Source organism: Hippopotamus amphibius, chromosome 3 (assembly GCF_030028045.1).
Source record: "Hippopotamus amphibius kiboko isolate mHipAmp2 chromosome 3, mHipAmp2.hap2, whole genome shotgun sequence".
Taxonomy (NCBI): Eukaryota; Metazoa; Chordata; class Mammalia; order Artiodactyla; family Hippopotamidae; genus Hippopotamus; species Hippopotamus amphibius.
This window is the reverse complement of record NC_080188.1, coordinates 173596094-173612735: the sequence shown is the minus strand read 5'-3', so window position 1 is coordinate 173612735 and position 16642 is coordinate 173596094. Positions and strand designations below refer to the sequence as shown.

At 40.6% G+C, this 16642-nt stretch overlaps 1 protein-coding gene across 1 annotated transcript in view; it reads left to right on the top strand.

The window, feature by feature from the left end:
* The window catches only part of PAPPA2 (pappalysin 2), a 266326-nt gene that overhangs the window by 39786 nt on the left and 209898 nt on the right, over window positions 1-16642 (top strand). The window contains exon 2 of the mRNA XM_057730056.1: window positions 959-2030. Coding sequence (XP_057586039.1) covers window positions 959-2030 — 1072 coding nt within the window. The remainder of the gene's footprint in view (window positions 1-958; window positions 2031-16642) is intronic.

The following is a 16642-nucleotide window of genomic DNA, read 5'->3' as shown; positions in this document are numbered from 1 at the left end:
ACAGGCTTAGTTGCTCTGCGGCATGTGGGATCTTCCTGGAGCAGGGATTGAACCTGTGTCCCCTGCATTGACAGGTGGATTCTTAACCACTGCACCACCTAGGAAGTCCCCAGGCTTCCTCTTTCATCTGTGGCCCTGTGACATCTGAGTATCCCTTCCTGCTGCCAAGTTGTTAGTGATATAGTTATCTACAGGAATCCCTTCCTTTTTTTAATGGGACTTAATAGTCCTGGGCCTGCTATGAGCAAGGTGGTAAGGTAGCATGTGGTGAGGAGCTTTGTTTATCTGGGAAAGGTCCACTTCTGTACTGTGATGGGCGTTATTGGTTAAAAAACAATCATTCTTATAATTTGACTAGAATTTTTTTAATCTAGGATCATGGGGCAATGCCATTTTGCTTACTCTGAGGAACAACTGTTCACTGTGGATGGGTGTCCTTGCCCTTGGGCATTAGAGGGAATAACATGTCTGGGATATTACAGTCTTCTCCCTATTTTCCCCAAGAGAATCATCATTTCAATATTCAATAGTGAAAAATGACCTTTTGAGGGGGTAGGAGATTACTGTATTTTGTGAAAACCACGAAGGCCCTCATGACTTCTGAGGAAGTTGAAAGAGGGGGAAGGCATGGACACAGAGTCACCATGAGGAATGCTTGTGACCAACTGGTGAGGGTGGTTGTCACTTGCATTGAACATCCCCTTCCAGCTTCCATTTTGGTTATTTAAAAATGCATTAAATTGATGCAATTTCAAATTAAGTTCCTTTTGGGGAAAGATGTTGCCAGAACAGCCTGATATGGGGTATTGGACAGGCATCTTAGGTGGGGAATCTGTATCACTCATATTTTTTTCCCATTGAAAACCTACATTCTTGCTATTTATACGGGTTTTCTTCTCCCTTTCTCCATCCCCTTTGTATCTGGTATTTCTCCCCTCGACTCTTCCTTCTTTCCCAGGTGTGTTTGATAACTGCTCCCACACTATCAATGACAAGGGCTGGGCCCTGGGGATCCGCTCAGGGAAGGATGTGGGAAGGCGAGATGCTCGCTTCTTCTTCTCTCTTCGCACTGACCGCGTGAAGAAAGCCACCATTGTGATGGGCCACAGCCACTACCAACCAGGCAAGTGGACGCATGTGGCAGCCACTTACGACGGACAGCGCATGGCCCTGTATGTGGATGGCACTCAGGTGGCTAGTAGTCCAGATCAGTCTGGTCCCCTGAACAGCCCGTTCATGGCATCTTGTCGCACTTTGCTCCTGGGGGGGGATAGCTCTGAGGACAGGCACTATTTCCGTGGACACCTGGGCACCCTGGTCTTCTGGTCAACTGCCCTCCTGCAAAGCCACCTCCAGCACAGTCCTCAACAGCCAAGTGAGCTGGAGGATTTGACCACCCTGCTACTGACAGCCAGTTTTGAGCCCCTGGAAGAACAGTGGGCCCCCTTTAGAGATGGGAAGTTCCCACGGCTTGAGGTTCTCCAGGGCTTTGAGGCAGAGCCTGAGATTCTGTCACCTTTGCAGCCCCCTCTCTGTGGGCAAACAGCTTGTGACAATGTGGAACTGATCTCCCAGTACAACGGGCACTGGCCCCTTCGGGGAGAGAAGGTGATCCGCTACCAGGTGGTGAACATCTGTGACGATGAGGGCCTGAACCCCACCGTGAGTGAGGAGCAGATCAAGCGGCAGCATGAGGTACTCAATGAAGCCTTCAGCCGCTACAACATCAGCTGGCAGCTGAGCGTCCACCAGGTCTACAACTCCACCCTGCGCCACCGCGTTGTGCTTGTGAACTGTGAGCCCAGCAAGATTGGCAATGACCACTGTGACCCTGAGTGTGAGCACCCACTCACGGGCTATGACGGGGGTGACTGCCGCCTGCAGGGCCGGTGCTACTCCTGGAACCGCAGAGATGGGCTCTGCCACGTGGAGTGCAACAACATGCTGAACGACTTCGATGATGGTGACTGCTGTGACCCGGAGGCGGCCGACGTGCACAAGACCTGCTTCGACCCTGACTCACCCAGGAGGTAAGGGGCCGGGGTTTGGGTGTCCTGCTTGTAAGGTACATTCCTAACATAGTTTTATGGAGACAAAAGAGTGTTCACACAGCCCCCAAGTAAAACATCCATCTACTCCACCAGATATTACTGAGCTTTCCTGAAGTACTAGGTGTCGTGTTGGATAATTAGGGACTCAGAGATGACTAAGACAAGACACAGCCCTTACAAAACAAACTTTCTGTGGAGCAAACAACTGTGTACATGGTGTGAAGTGCATATGCAGCAGGTACTTGAGACACAGGAAAGCTGAACAACTCCATCTATCAGGGGAAGCCAGGGCATCTTCACAGAGAGCAAACAAGGTATGTGTCAATAGAAACCAATCAGCACCAATTATACATGAGCAGTCCTCTTATAGACTTAGGTTTCCAGCAAAGTAACACAAATTCATGAAGAGGCCCCATGTGTGATGCCACTTGTGTGGTTTGGCAGCTATATGCACCTAAGACTTTCTACCACAAGTCTCCTTTAGAGGACTGGAGCCTTCTTCTTTTGCCCCACTAAATTCCATTCTCCACACAGCACCCAGAGAGATACTATGTAAAAGGTAATTCAGATCCTGTCACTCCCCTTCTTAGTTTTTTTCCCACTGTACTTAGAATAAAATTGGAGCTCCTCTCCTGTTTCCTGGATCACAACCTGACCCCTGCCTACCTCTCCATCTTCCTCCTCTGCTCTCCCCACCCACACTGCACAGGCTCACTGACTGTTCTGTTCCACTGAACAGATCAAACTTGTTCCTGCCCCAGGGCTTTGCACTAGCCATTTCATCTTCTTGGAATCCTCTTTTCCTTGGTCTTCCTTTGGTGTTTTCTCCTGTCAGTCCAAAAGCTACTTAAATGTCACCTCCTGGAGAGGCCTTTGCTGATCTCCCAATTTAGTTGATGAGTCAATCTCTATTATGTCAACTAATTTGACTTCTCTCTATAACACTTGTTACTTCTGATGTTTTTCTTGTGCATTTGTTTGTCTTTCCCTGGCCTGGAATATCAGCTCTATGTGACAGGGCTCTTGTTACATTCCCAGTGCCTAGAACAGTGGCTGAGACGTTGTTGTTTATTTCATGTTTATTTTAATGAACAAGTGGATCTCATGTGTCATCTGTTGTGAGACAGCAGCCAATAGGAGGCTTTCCATTTGATGGCTGATGCAGGGGTTGTGGAGTGTTAGAGGGAGGTAAGAAAGGAAAGAGATGGGTGGTAAGTTTGTTAATTTGTGTATGTGGGCAAGAATTCCATATTTATAACTGGTACCGTTGTACGAATTATAAAAAGGCCCACTACCTGAGTAGTGTTGGTGGGAGGTGGGAGGACTGGATCTCAGTTTCCACCCAATACCTGAATGGCTGCCTTTGTGGTTTTTGGCCACGATTTGTGTGGTAATTCATAGTTTTGTGTGTGGGCCATCCTCTTGGTGCCCCTGTGTGTGGGCAGTTAGCACCAATTAATAGGTTCGCCTATAGCTCAGACGTGTTATGTCAAGGACTGAGTGTAAGATTTGCAATCAGGGGACAGCGTTGAATTCCTGAGTCCTTGCTACTTAACCACCTATGTAAATTGTGCAAGTCACTTTTGGAAACCCAGATGTCTTGTCTGTAAAATGAGGGTGATTGCAGTGATACTTTGCATTACCTATATTCTTTGGGTTATTTTGTGAAGCAAATGAAATAAAGTGCAGGAAAGTGCTTGGTAATTCTAAAGTTTTCAAAGTACAAAAACAGTTCTAAACTAACATTAGTTTTTATCATTATTAGAACTGACAGATGGGAAGCCTTTGTTTACATAATAATAATACCCAGGGAACTGATCACATTACAAGAAATATTTGCATAAGAAAGATTCTGTTTGGGTTTGGTTTTTAGATTTTGATAACCTTGAGCAGAAGCTAAACCTCACTAACAACAGTGTTAGTGTTAGCCAACTCTTAGGCTCTCCAGAGAGCTCTCCAGGGAAATCTGGCTTGTTCTCATTTGTCTACTAGCTCATTGCAACAACCACTGCCTTGACTAAGAGAGCTGTCTTTCAAGGTACCCAGGCATCATTGTCCTTAGAGTAGCCCCTTATCTCTCTAAATCCTTACTGCCACTGCCCTTATCCAGGTGTTTATAACTTATTTCCCTTACTGCTTCAGAGTTGCCATGGTAACTTAGCCCTTTCTATCTGTAGACCCAGACAACACTTTTGTTTCAAACTTTTTTACCCCTACATGCAAAACTTTCTTTGTGGAATAAAAGGGACTATTCATACTTTTTTGATAGTTAAAAACATTTAAATTAAAAAAAAATGCTCCTGGTTAAAATATCAAATTGTACCAAAAGACAATTGTACGAAAAGGAAGAATGACAACTCCCTGCCTAACTTTTCCTCATCCTTCTCCACTCTCTAGCTTGCTCCCGTATTATTTTACTTGCATCTTTTGGTAATAACCTCTATGTGCATATATCCAAATATTATATTTATATTACTTGATTCATCTTTTTTTTTTCTTCTGAATGCAGCATGTGGGATCTTAGTTTCCTGACCAGGATTCAAACCCACACCCTCAGCAGTGAAAGTGCAGAGTCCTAACCACTGGACCACCAGAGACTTCCCTGATTCATAAGTTTTAAGCATTATGCTCTTATTATAAAGATGAGACTTTCACTTTGTCTCCTCCTTCTCCTTTGCATTTTTCTAATACAGTAATTTTACTATTTTTGGCTGAATCAGTTATGTGTGTTTACATTATGACTACAAATATATTTCTTTTGGTTGCAGAAAAATTTTTTATTATATTCCTATATTTCCTTTCTGGCATAGCTTCTCACTCCCCCATACACACACCCTACACCTTGGGTCTCCCTTTCCTCCCTCCCTCCTTTTATCTTCCTTCCTTCTTTTTTGATATCTTCATTCATATTCAATTGCTTTATCATATCAGATAATTTATAGAATCTGTTGCTCTCCCTTCTAGTTTATTCCATTTTTCTCTCCTCTTCCAACTTGACCAGTTATCTTTAGGTCTGCTGCACAGTTGTCATCCTGGAACTTCTCTTCACTGCTTTTCTGGGGGTGGGGATTGGAATCACTAGGTCCTGAGTTGCATGGATATCTCTTAATTTACAACTTTATTTTACTGGAAAACATCCTTGAGTAACTTTCTAAGAAAGGATGTTTTAGGTAACTTTTTCAAAAGAGCATTTCTCCAAATGTTTTTATTTTGTCTTTACCTAAAACTGAGAGTTTTTCCTGGTGTAAAACTTTGGGTTGGAAAACATTTTCTCTTCAATTTTTGAAGAGATTCATTAATTACCTCTAGCTTCTATTCTTTTTTTTAGTTAATTAATTAATTAATTTTATTGGCTGTGTTGGGTCTTCGTTGCTGCACACGGGCTTTCTCTAGTTGCGGTGACTGGGGGCTGCTCTTCATTGTGGTGTGTGGGCTTCTCATTGCAGTGGCCTCTCTTGATGGAGAGCACAGGCTCCAGGCATGTGGGCTTCAGTAATTGTGGCACATGGGCTCAATAGTTGTTGTGCACGGGCTTAGTTGCTCTGCGGCATGTGGGATCTTCCTGGAGCAGGGATCGAACCTGTGTCCCGTGCATTGGCAGGTGGATTCACTGCACCACCAGGGAAGCCCATGGCCTTTTATTCTTCTTTTGTTAATATTCAGTGGTCCTTTCAATTTGGACACATGTCCCATACCTCTGGCCAATTTTCTGAAATTATTACTTTGATACTTCTTAATTCTCTGATCTCTTTTTCCCCTCTGAAACTCCTGAGGATTGATCTCCTGAATTTATTCTCCTTTTTTTTCTCACATATATTCTATCTTTTTATTATTTTATTCTATGTTTTGGAAATTTCCATGAGTTTATCTTCCAACTCTTCTATTGAATTTTTAAAAATTTTACCAATCATATTTTTGACTTATTCTTTGATTTTCTACGTTAATCTATTTTTTATTTTAAGGATACAACCTTTTATCGAGACTAAAAATAAGATGAATTCTGAATTTTTTTCCCTGTACACTGTATCTGATTCATCTGTTGTCAACTTTTATTTTTCCTTTTTTTCCCCTCTTAATTCTTATCTGTCTTTCATGCTGGTGGGTTTTCTCAAATGTCTAGTGCTTATTCACAATAGGAAACACACTTTTATATCTCTACTATTATGATTTAAAGAAAGGATATTTAGCTATGAAATTCCTCTTTTAGAAGCAGAAATTTGAAGGCAGACCATAGTGGAGACAGTAAGTTTTCTTTTTTCCCAATTCCCTTATACTTATTTCGTGTACAGACCTTTTATTCATACTCCATTTTCTCTTTGTATTTCTTGTGCTGAATTTTTATTATTAAAAACATTGACTGTTTTTCATAACTTATTGGCAAGAACCATATTTTGAAAAACAATTATTTATCAAGTTCCTATGACATGCCAAACACAGTAAGCTAAGCAAAGGGACAAATATGAAGAATACATGGAGTATGTGTTGATATTTTAGTGGAAGGGTTTAGTAATTTTATCTAAATACCTGGGTTTAAATCTGGTCTGAGGCACTAAAAGCAGAACATAGAGGGTAGACTGCTTTTCTGTGCCATGGCTTAGATTGTGGGGAAGAACTTTGAATTCATAGAGATGTAGATCTCTGGATTTCTGTGAGGGTCTGTGAGTTGGTAGAGTTGGTGGTGGTCTCTGTCCCTATTATTACAATTCAGTCACAGTGTTCAAGTTCACAATTCCTTTATTCTGTGACTCCAAACGGACCCAACTTCAACAAATATTTTGCCAGACATGTTTTGAGGAGCGGAGTGTGCCGGCCCCAGAGTCCCTCTTCTCAGACGCTTACCGTTTAATCGGGGGTGGTTTGGAATGGGGGATACACCTACAGGAAAATTACTAACATGCAAGTACAGTGATTTCTTTATGAACAATCCTCGTTTCTCAAATCCTACTCCATGTTCCCTCTTCCCCCACCCACCGGCAAGAAAGCAGAAATGTAGCCCAAAGGAGTTCCTCTCCCAAAGGCACTGAGAGGAGGAGAGAGCCTGAGGAATCCAGCACCAAACATCTGTAACCCAGATGGGCCTATCAAAGGGAGAGTATTTATCAGACTTGGGGCTGGTCAGAGGAGATATGAATTATAGATACATTAGCCAGCCAGTTGAACAGAATTACCAAGATAGAGAAACTTGGCTTGTGGAAAGGGAAGGCTACGTAGGCCAGATGTCTATTTTTGCATAGTAGCTGCCCTAAGAGAGGGTCTACAATTGCTGTGGGAAAGAAGGGCTTGAAAGTCCACTTTAGTAAAATCACAAATGTCATTGGCTACTCCCTAGGAAGCATGCTAGGAAGCCAAGACAAGGGAATCTCTATGCCCTAAGGGAAAATCAGCTTCCCTGACCTTTGCAGGCTTCAGCTTCTTTTTGGTCATGACTTGTTTCTGTTGTTTTTCTCTCTAACATTATGTCTCAGAGATGAAGTATTCTTTGCTGCTGAATCTACTTTCCATCGCTTGTTCTTTCTCTCCTTTTCACGTCAGAGTTGAGCTTAGTATTCAACCAAATCTAGAACACTGTGTTTACCTCTTTGCTTTGGTTTCTGTGTGTCAGATTTCATCACTTTGTTATCTTGTAGAGACAAATCACCAAATAGAAACAAATGACCGAGGGGAATTTCCTGGCAGTCCAGTGGTTAAGACTCTGAGCTCTCACTGCCAAGGGCCTGGGTCCGATCCCATGTTGGTGAGCGAAGACCCCACATGCCACATGGGGAAAAAAAAAAGCTGAGCACAGTTTAAGCGAGTCATCAACCACCTAGTGTCACCACGCTGTGATGCAGACCATGGGATGTCATGCATTTGTTTTCTGTTGGCTGTGGTGGGTTGAGCTCTCTGTGTCTTGGTGCCTCACTGTCTCTTCTCTGCCTCATTCCCTGAGTTTTGATGGTGGGGAGTTTGAGGGCAGAAGGACTGTTGTATACAGCAATGTTAGAGCATGGTCCACTTCCCTTTAAAAGGGTCCTCAAGAGGGTGAGCTGCGAGGTGCCCTGCAGGAACATGGCAGTTATGTACATGACGTGGCTGTCATGTTCATGGCAGTACATAACATGGCAGTTTACATAACAGGATATATATCTATGGGACAGGAGGACAGATGCATGTGACATCCAAGGGAACAGGTGGAGAAATAGGTGCTTCACAGACCTGGGTTCTCTGGATAGGTCATGCTTTGCTCACCCACCCTCTGTGGCTGTTGAGCCAAAGGAGTGGTTGGGCTGAACCCCTGCAGTGGCGGATCTGTTAAACATCAGCCAGGCTTCATTACAGGTTTCTTTTGAAGTTGGGATTCAAAGTTCCCTGCAGCCAAAAAAAACATGCATGGGGAAAATAAGTGTAAGGGGTAGAAGAGGGCAGAGAGAAAAGACATGGAGGAGAAACTTTAAATATGAACAGCAAGAAAATCTCTGAATCCCTCCACTTCAAAATGTACAGGCTGTACAAACTCTAAAGAGACAAGTCTCACCTTCTCATTCTCATTTTACCTGGCAAAGGGAATAGGAGGGAAGATGTAAAAGAATACCTTCAGGTAAGCTCAGAAAGTTTACTAACAAATTGAAATGTCTCTTGGTTGTTTTTCTACAGGCCAATTTCTCCATGGTTTCAATAGATGCAATTTTATAGAGTAAGTGAAATCCACAATTTTTTGATTCACCTGGCTGGGTCAGTGAACTTTTCTCCCCAGATAAGTGGAGAGAAGTTGTTTTTCTCCTTTTCATGGCTATTTTCTAGCCAAATAGGCAGACTTGTGTGAGAACCAAGTGGTATGTCTGGGTTAAAAACATTTCCTCTTAGAAAATTTTTAAGAGAGACCCTGGTCTGCAAACATATTCAGTTGTTAAAGATACTTGGGTATTTTCCTGGGAGCTGGGGTGCTGGCCGTGGTACCCTGGCCAGATGCCAGTCTGTCTCAGAGGACTTCACTAAGGGATTTTTTTCCCTATAATTTAAGCCTAGGAATCTGAAAGACAGCTGCACACTCACACGTTTTCCTTTTTTTTCTCTAGCAATTCTGTTTGTGTGTTACTTTAGTGACTGAATGAAAGTCACAGAGAAGTAGGTTGGGGAGCAGCTGGAACATGTAGTTAGTTTGGGCATCGCAGGTTTTTCTGAAGATTTGCTTCATCAGAGCATCCCTCCCTAGAGAAGGCTGCTGAGCCATGAGTTTTCTGAACCACAAAGCATCTCTCACTTCTCACCAGGAGCTCTGTCTGCGGCTTAAGGCCTGATGCCCCCAGCTTGATGCTCGGTTGATTCCTACTTATCCTTCAAGTCCAGTTAGAATGTCACTTCTTCTTTTCCTGGGAACATTTCTTTGTCCTCAAACAGGGATTATCTATCTCATTTGTATCATTTCTCATCCCCCTACTGCCATCGCTCTGCTCTGATCCCATTGTGTCTCCTTGTGTTATTACAATAGCCTCCTAATGGGTCTCCCTACATTTGCTCTTGCCCATCCCCCAGTCTGTTTTTAATATAGCATCCAGAGTAACCCTATTCAGTTCAAGTCATTCCTCTGCCTGGAATTCTCCAGTAGCTTCCCAGCTCATTCAGATTCAAAGCCAATGGTACCATTCTGACCAACAGGGCCCTACCTGACCTGACCCCAGTTATTTCTGTGGCCTCATCTCCCACCATGCTCTCCTTTGGTTACTCCATTCTAGCCACACTAGCCTTCTCAGTGTCCCGTGGCTTGACAGACATACTGCAGCTGCATAAACTTTTCAGTGGCTTTTCATTCTGCTAGATTGTTTGTCCTCCAGATTCCTACACAGCTAGTTTTCCCACTTCTTTCCAGTCTTTTTTCAAAGTCACCTTCTAGTGAAGACTTCCCTGGTGATCTCACCTAAAATCCCAACTCCTCTGACTCTTCATGGTTCCTTCTTTGTTGTATTTCTCATTTTTAGAATTTGTCACTAACAGGCTATATATTTTTAATTTTTGCTTAATGTCCATATTCTCTACTAGAACATAAGTTCCATTAGAGAGGAGGTTTTTATATGTTTGGGTTACTATTTTATCCTAGCACTTAGAACAGCAAATACTAAGAGTATTCAATAAATAAGTGTTGAATAAAGGAATGTTCTTACCCTAGTATGCTGGTTGGCAAACTATGGCCTGTGGGCCAAATTTGTCTTACCACTTCTTTTTGTAAATTAAATTTTGTTAGAATGCAATCACGTGCATTTATTTACATATTGTCTATGACTGCTTTTATGTGGTGGAGTTGTGGAGTTATAATAGAAACTGTGTAGCCCACAAAGCCTGAAATATTTACTGTTTGCCCTTTACAGAAAAAGTTTGCCAACTCCTTCTTGAGTACATATTTACCATACAATATATAATTACCTGTGGTTATCTGTCTCTTGTACAAGACTTTAGGCTCTTAGTTCATAGTTCCTGTAACATAGGAAGCGCTCAATTGATATTTTTAAAATGAATTAACGTATATATGAATGGAAAATCAATGATATGGGAGAGATGACAGTGTTGGGCAAGAGTTTGGGAAGGGTAGAGTATGCTACTCTGTATTGAAGGAAGAAGAGTGTTCAGAATCCACCCTCTAGCAATCCTTCCTACTGGCCCCCTTACTGTGGTAGGATTGCCACATTCAGAAGTAAGTAACATGCCCATGGAAAGATGCCCATGGAAGTGTGAATATGTTAGCTGAGGAAGGAAAGACTATAAACCATCTTACTCATTATCTTATTGAGGGGCTGAGCTCCCAGATGGCTTTGAAACTATGAAAAACAGAGTAAGTTTTGATAATCAGAGAAATAGTGAACTACAGTAGCTGGGAAGTAAGATGAATCCTTGTTAGCTTGGGAGACAGTGACTGAGAGAAAGAGCAGACCCCGCAAAGGGGGTACAAGGCTCTTCAATGAGATATAGCCTCTTAGAGGTGATGTCACAGATTAGCCAAGATTCCTACCAAACATTTTAGATAGGCTTTTGTGGTTTTAAAGAACAGAAATTTACTCAAGTTACCTAGGAGAAAAAAAAAAAAAAAGGACTGATTGTACAATTACATATGAACTGGAAGTAGAGCTAGAAGACTGCTAAGGACTATGGCAGGTTTTGCACTTCATGTCTCTCAAAGGCTGCAGGGTTCTCTACATCTTAGTGCATCTGCACCATTCATATCTTGTTCCCAGTTTGGTTGATTACTCATAGTTCCCACTCTCTTATAGCTTTAGCTTAAAACTAGACTCAGCTTTCTGTGGCTCCTACTTTATCTCATTGAGTCTGCTCTTCAAATTCACATCCAACTGCTAATTGTCTCAGTCTGCTGCAGAATCTTGGTTCAAATTCTAGAGACAAATAATGTGAATTGGCCCAACTTATCGCTACATGTCAGGTGAGAAGTCATAGATTTCTGGCCAGGCTTTAATTCAAGCAACTGTGGCCAGAAGAACACGATGGCAAGGAGGATTTCTCAGGGTTCCAAGGCAACGTCTCTCAACCAGTGCCAGCCCCCTGGGGAGAGCAAGCTGGTTTTTCATCCTTACTTCTTGGAGACTCCTAACTCATATAATTTCTTGGACCTTAGACCTTAGTAGTCCTAGTAATGTAATTCCCACAGAATTTTAATGCCAATTTTATTCCCAGGATTTTATGATTTAGATTTCAAATCTCAAATATGTCATGATAATCCAGGTAAATTACCTAGTTCATAGTAAGATATACATGTATATGTATATCTGGCACTATGATAACTCTATATGTATCTATCTACCATGAATCTATCATCTATTTTACCAATAAAACGAAACACTTTGCATAGTTTATTTTATGTAATGCTCACTATAGTTCTAAGAAGCAGATATTTTGGTTATCTCCATTCTATGTATGAGAAAACTGAGATTGAGATAGTTAACTATCATCATGTAGTGACAGGACAGTGATCAAACTCTGACTCCAGAGCCTGTGTTACCCACCACCATTCTATATAGTGTATCAGGTATGGTAAGTCTTACATGCCTAGCAAAGTACTTAGCTCATAGTGGGTGCATAATAAGTATTTGTTTATTTTAATTATATAATGATTGTTTCAGAGGATATATATCTCAAGGGATGAGGGAAAGGAAATGGAAATCACTATGGGCTTAGTACTTAGGAAGGATGTTATAGAAAAGGTGGATTCCTTAAAATATGAATAGTAAAGAGCAGAAAAAGAGTTTATTAGGCAAGGACAAAAATATGACCCAAATACGAAAGTCATGTAGAAACATACTCAGGCCACCCGCAGGACAACAATTTGAAAGGAAAGAAAATTTCTTAGAGAAAAGTAAGAAAGAGAGAAAAATGGAAAAGTTATGTTGGAAAGGCCTTAGCTGTTGGGCTTAGGGATTTGAGCAGTAAATAACTGGGAGACATGGGCTATGTATAGAGATATCTATCTATTGATTGATCAGTTGATTGATAGATATCTTTTTAAATATATATCTGTTTTAATATCTACCATCTCTTGAATTTTAGATCTTATTCTGAGATCATTTTGTTTATCCCTGAAAGACATTTTTTAGAATTTCCTTTATTAAATCTTTGCTAGTCATATGCTTTATTAATTTTAATTTCTACGAAAGTGTCTTTATATTTCACTGGACTTCTTTTCTGTTTTTGTTTTTTTTTAATTTTTATTGGCACATAGTTGATTTACAATGTTGTGTTAGTGTCTGCTGTACAGCAAAGTGAATCTGTTATACATACATTTATATCTATCCACTCTTTTTTAGATTCTTTTCCCATATAGGCTATTACAGAGTATTGGGTAGAGTTCCCTGTGTTATACAGTAAATCCTTATTAGTTATCTATTTTGTATATAGTAGTGTGTATATGTCAACGCCAATCTCTCAATTTATCCCTCCTCTGCTTTACCCCGTCGTAACCAAACTGCTTAAAAAATGACTTTTCTAGGTACACAATTTTAGATTGACTGTTTGTTTCTCTTATCAAGATATTATACCACTGTCTCCTGATTTCCATTAATACTACTGAAAAGTTCGCTAATTGTCATTTGTTTGTATTTACCCTGTCATATCTCTTCAAATATATTTTTTCTAATTTTTCTATTTTCTCTTTTTGAATTTCCTATTAAATATATATTACTTTTCCCACTCTATACTTTATGTCTCTTAATGTCTCTTCAATTTTTCAATCATTGCCTCTCCGTGTTGCTCTTTGAGTAACTATTTTAGGATTTATTGCCCAGTTGACTCTTTCTTCAGGTTTGGCTAACTTGCTCTTAGAACCCACCAATAAATTTTTAATTTTTATTAGTATACTTTTCATCTCCATAGGTTCTATTTAGTTCTTTTTTGTATCTGCCTAGTCATTTAAAAAATCAATTTCTGTTACTTATTCATACTTTGGATATTATTTTATTTTGAAAAACAATTTAAGGTGATGGGTACATGAATTTACACATACGATAAAATTGCATGGAACTAAACCCACACAAATTACTATAAGTAAAATGAGAAATCTGAACAAGATTGGTAGATTATATCAATGTCAGTATCCTAATTATGATACTGTATTATACTTTTGTAAGATGTTATCATTGAGGTAAACCACGTAAAATATAGTCAGTATTACTCTGTAATAGTTCTTGTATGTGAATCAGAAATTCTCTCAAAATAAAAAGTTTCATTTAAAACATATTAAGCTAGATAACTAATAAGAACCCATTGTATAGCACAGGAAACTCTACTGTAATGACCTATATGGGAAACGATTCTAGGAAAGAATGGATACATGTATATGTATAACTGATTCACTTTGCTGTATAGCAGAAACCAACACAACATTGTAAATCAGCTATACTCCAATAAAAATTAATTTAAAAAACATATTAAGCGTACTTCTTTTATATTTTATACCAGCTAGTCTGATTCTGTTATTTGGTATTTCTTCTGGTTCTTGCTCATGGTGTCTTGTTTCCTCATGTGTGCTTTATGATGTTTGATTGTGAGCCAATCTTCCTTGAAATTTTAGCTATCAAGTGTCTTTCAGGCCCGGATTGAAGATATGCTCTTTCACTTATGCCTATTGCCTGGGGCACTATAAACATGCAACCACTTTAAATACATATAATTGACATAAGGATTTTTAGACCATAGAGTATTATGAATTTGGAGTGCAAACTTGTGAGGGATGACTTGTGGTTATTTCTCAGGGGAGATATTCACCTTACTTATTGGACTAAGATTGGGGAATGTAAGTTCCTTGCTGCCCCACTTGATGAAGTGAGCTTTAATTTTTGTGTGTGTGTGCTCTGTTTTATTGATGATATAAAGAGTCCTGGCTTTATGTGGAGCTCTTCCATAAAACTCCCTATCTTGGCTAAGCTCTGTATTTTTTTCCTATCTAAGATTCTTACAAGGCCATCAAACTGAAGGTCAAGGGCACTAGGAATGAGCAGAGCCTTCAGGAAAGCCAGTTGCTTCAGAGAATGTTTACTTTTCTGGATTCCTATTTTTACTTTGTATGTGGGATTTGGAGGTAACCTTTAATTTCCTTTATTGCCTTGTAACTACTTAAAATTTATTTTTGTATTTTATCAAGAAGCTAGAGTTGTTTTCAGTGGAGGGATGAACAGGGCTTCTAAACTTTTTATCCCAGAAATGAAAATAATTCTCCAGAAAACTAATCTTGGAGGCAGCATGTGGAATCAATGTTATGAACCAGGGATATTGGAGGCAGGAAGATGGTTTTGTAAGCTCCTATAGTAGTCTAGGCAGGAAAGGGTAACAGATTGAAAATGATTAGGGAAATTATTGTGGCATGGTGAAAAGAGCTAGGAAACTAAAAATAAGGAAAACTGGATTCTAGTCCAAGCTCCAGCTAGTCACATCATTTAATCATATGTTCATTCATATTCATATTCACTGATATTCAACAAACGTTATCTGAGCACCTATTCTAGGCCTGGCACTCTTTTAGTCACTGCAGGTGGGGACTTTCTTGGTGGTCCAGTGGTTAAGACTCCATGCTCCCACTGCAGGGGGCCCAGGTTCGATCCCGGGTCAGGGAACTACATCATACATAGCCACAACTAACAGCCCACATGCTGCAACTAAAAAAGCCTGCATGCCGCAACTGAAAGATCCCGCAGGCTGCAACTAAAGATCCTGCGTGCCACAACTAAGACCTGGCGCAGCCAAATAAATAAATAAAAAACAAAAAACAGGTTAGACACTGCAGGTGGTAAAGAAAAAAATTCCTTCCCTTGTGGAGCTTATAGTCTAGTGTGAGGAGAGAGGCAATCAACAGATAACAAGTGAAAACATGATATGACAGATGATGATAAGGGCTGTGGAGAGAAATTCAGAAGACTGAGGGAGACAGGGAGTAGTGCTTGCTGTGGAAGCAAGATAAAGGATGTCCAGAGAAGGTCTTCCCGAAAAGATGGTGTTTGAACAGATACATGAAGGAAGTATGGGAGTGAGCCACACAGAATCCACAGCAGAGGGAGAGCAAGGAGCTGGAGTAGAATCAGCTAAACAGAGATTAGTTGCTGAGGACAAGTCACATGGCCTATGAGGCCACCGTGTGAATTTTAGCTTTTAGTTTTGATGAGTTGGGAAGCTGCAGTAGAGCTTGAGTAGTAGAGTGACTTAAGCATGGATTGATATTAGTGAAGAAGACACAGTAGAAGTGCCTAACTGCTCTGACTACCTCAAAGTAATATTGTGATGTTCAAATGACACAATACTTGTTGAAAATGCTTTGTAAGTTGAAACTACTTCATAACTGAAAGTGTTTGTTGAGACATGGCATTGGGTTCAGCAGTGAGTTTGAAGAGATGGTGGACATCCTCAAGGAGATGTCGAGCGTATGATTGAAAAAGATAGGTGAAGGAGGTATTCATCTCAGTGTGAAATCCACAGGGGCAAGATCATGCCTTATATCGTAATAAGGAGTCATTGTGAAATGGAAAGCACAAGACATTATTCACCCTTACCCACAGGGAATCTACTCTCTATCTCCCCCCTAAGCCTCTTTCATATGTGAGTATAAAAATGCAAAGCTGAGTACAAGGAGCATCTCCTCCCTAGTATGCTTTCAAAAAGATTTACTGTTCAAGAAGGCTTAGGTCTACCATCTGTGCTCAGTATCCAGTAGGTACTCAGAATTGCCTGCTGAATGAATGCTGCAAAATTGGGGGGGGGGGGGGGGGGCGGGTCATAGCACTTAGTTAGGGATTCAAAATTATTTCAAGTAAAAATTTAAAAGATTGAATGCTGGTCTCAACACAACACCATGAAAATTTACAGGGAAGAACTTAGACTTTAGGATATAAAAACTGTGTAAACAAAGTTGATGGATACTTGTGTATGCAGCAATCAAAGTGAAAATAATCAAGAGCATAAACTTCATACGAAGCAAAAGTGTGATATGGTCATTAAAGGTATGCCAAAGCTTTGGGCTCTGTTAAAAAGGGACAGAGTGTTCAGCTCACTGTAAGTGATGCTCCCTCTAGACACAGTTCTGATCAGGCTCTGTCTGCAGCCTAGGCTTGGTTCTGGGAAGCAGATGT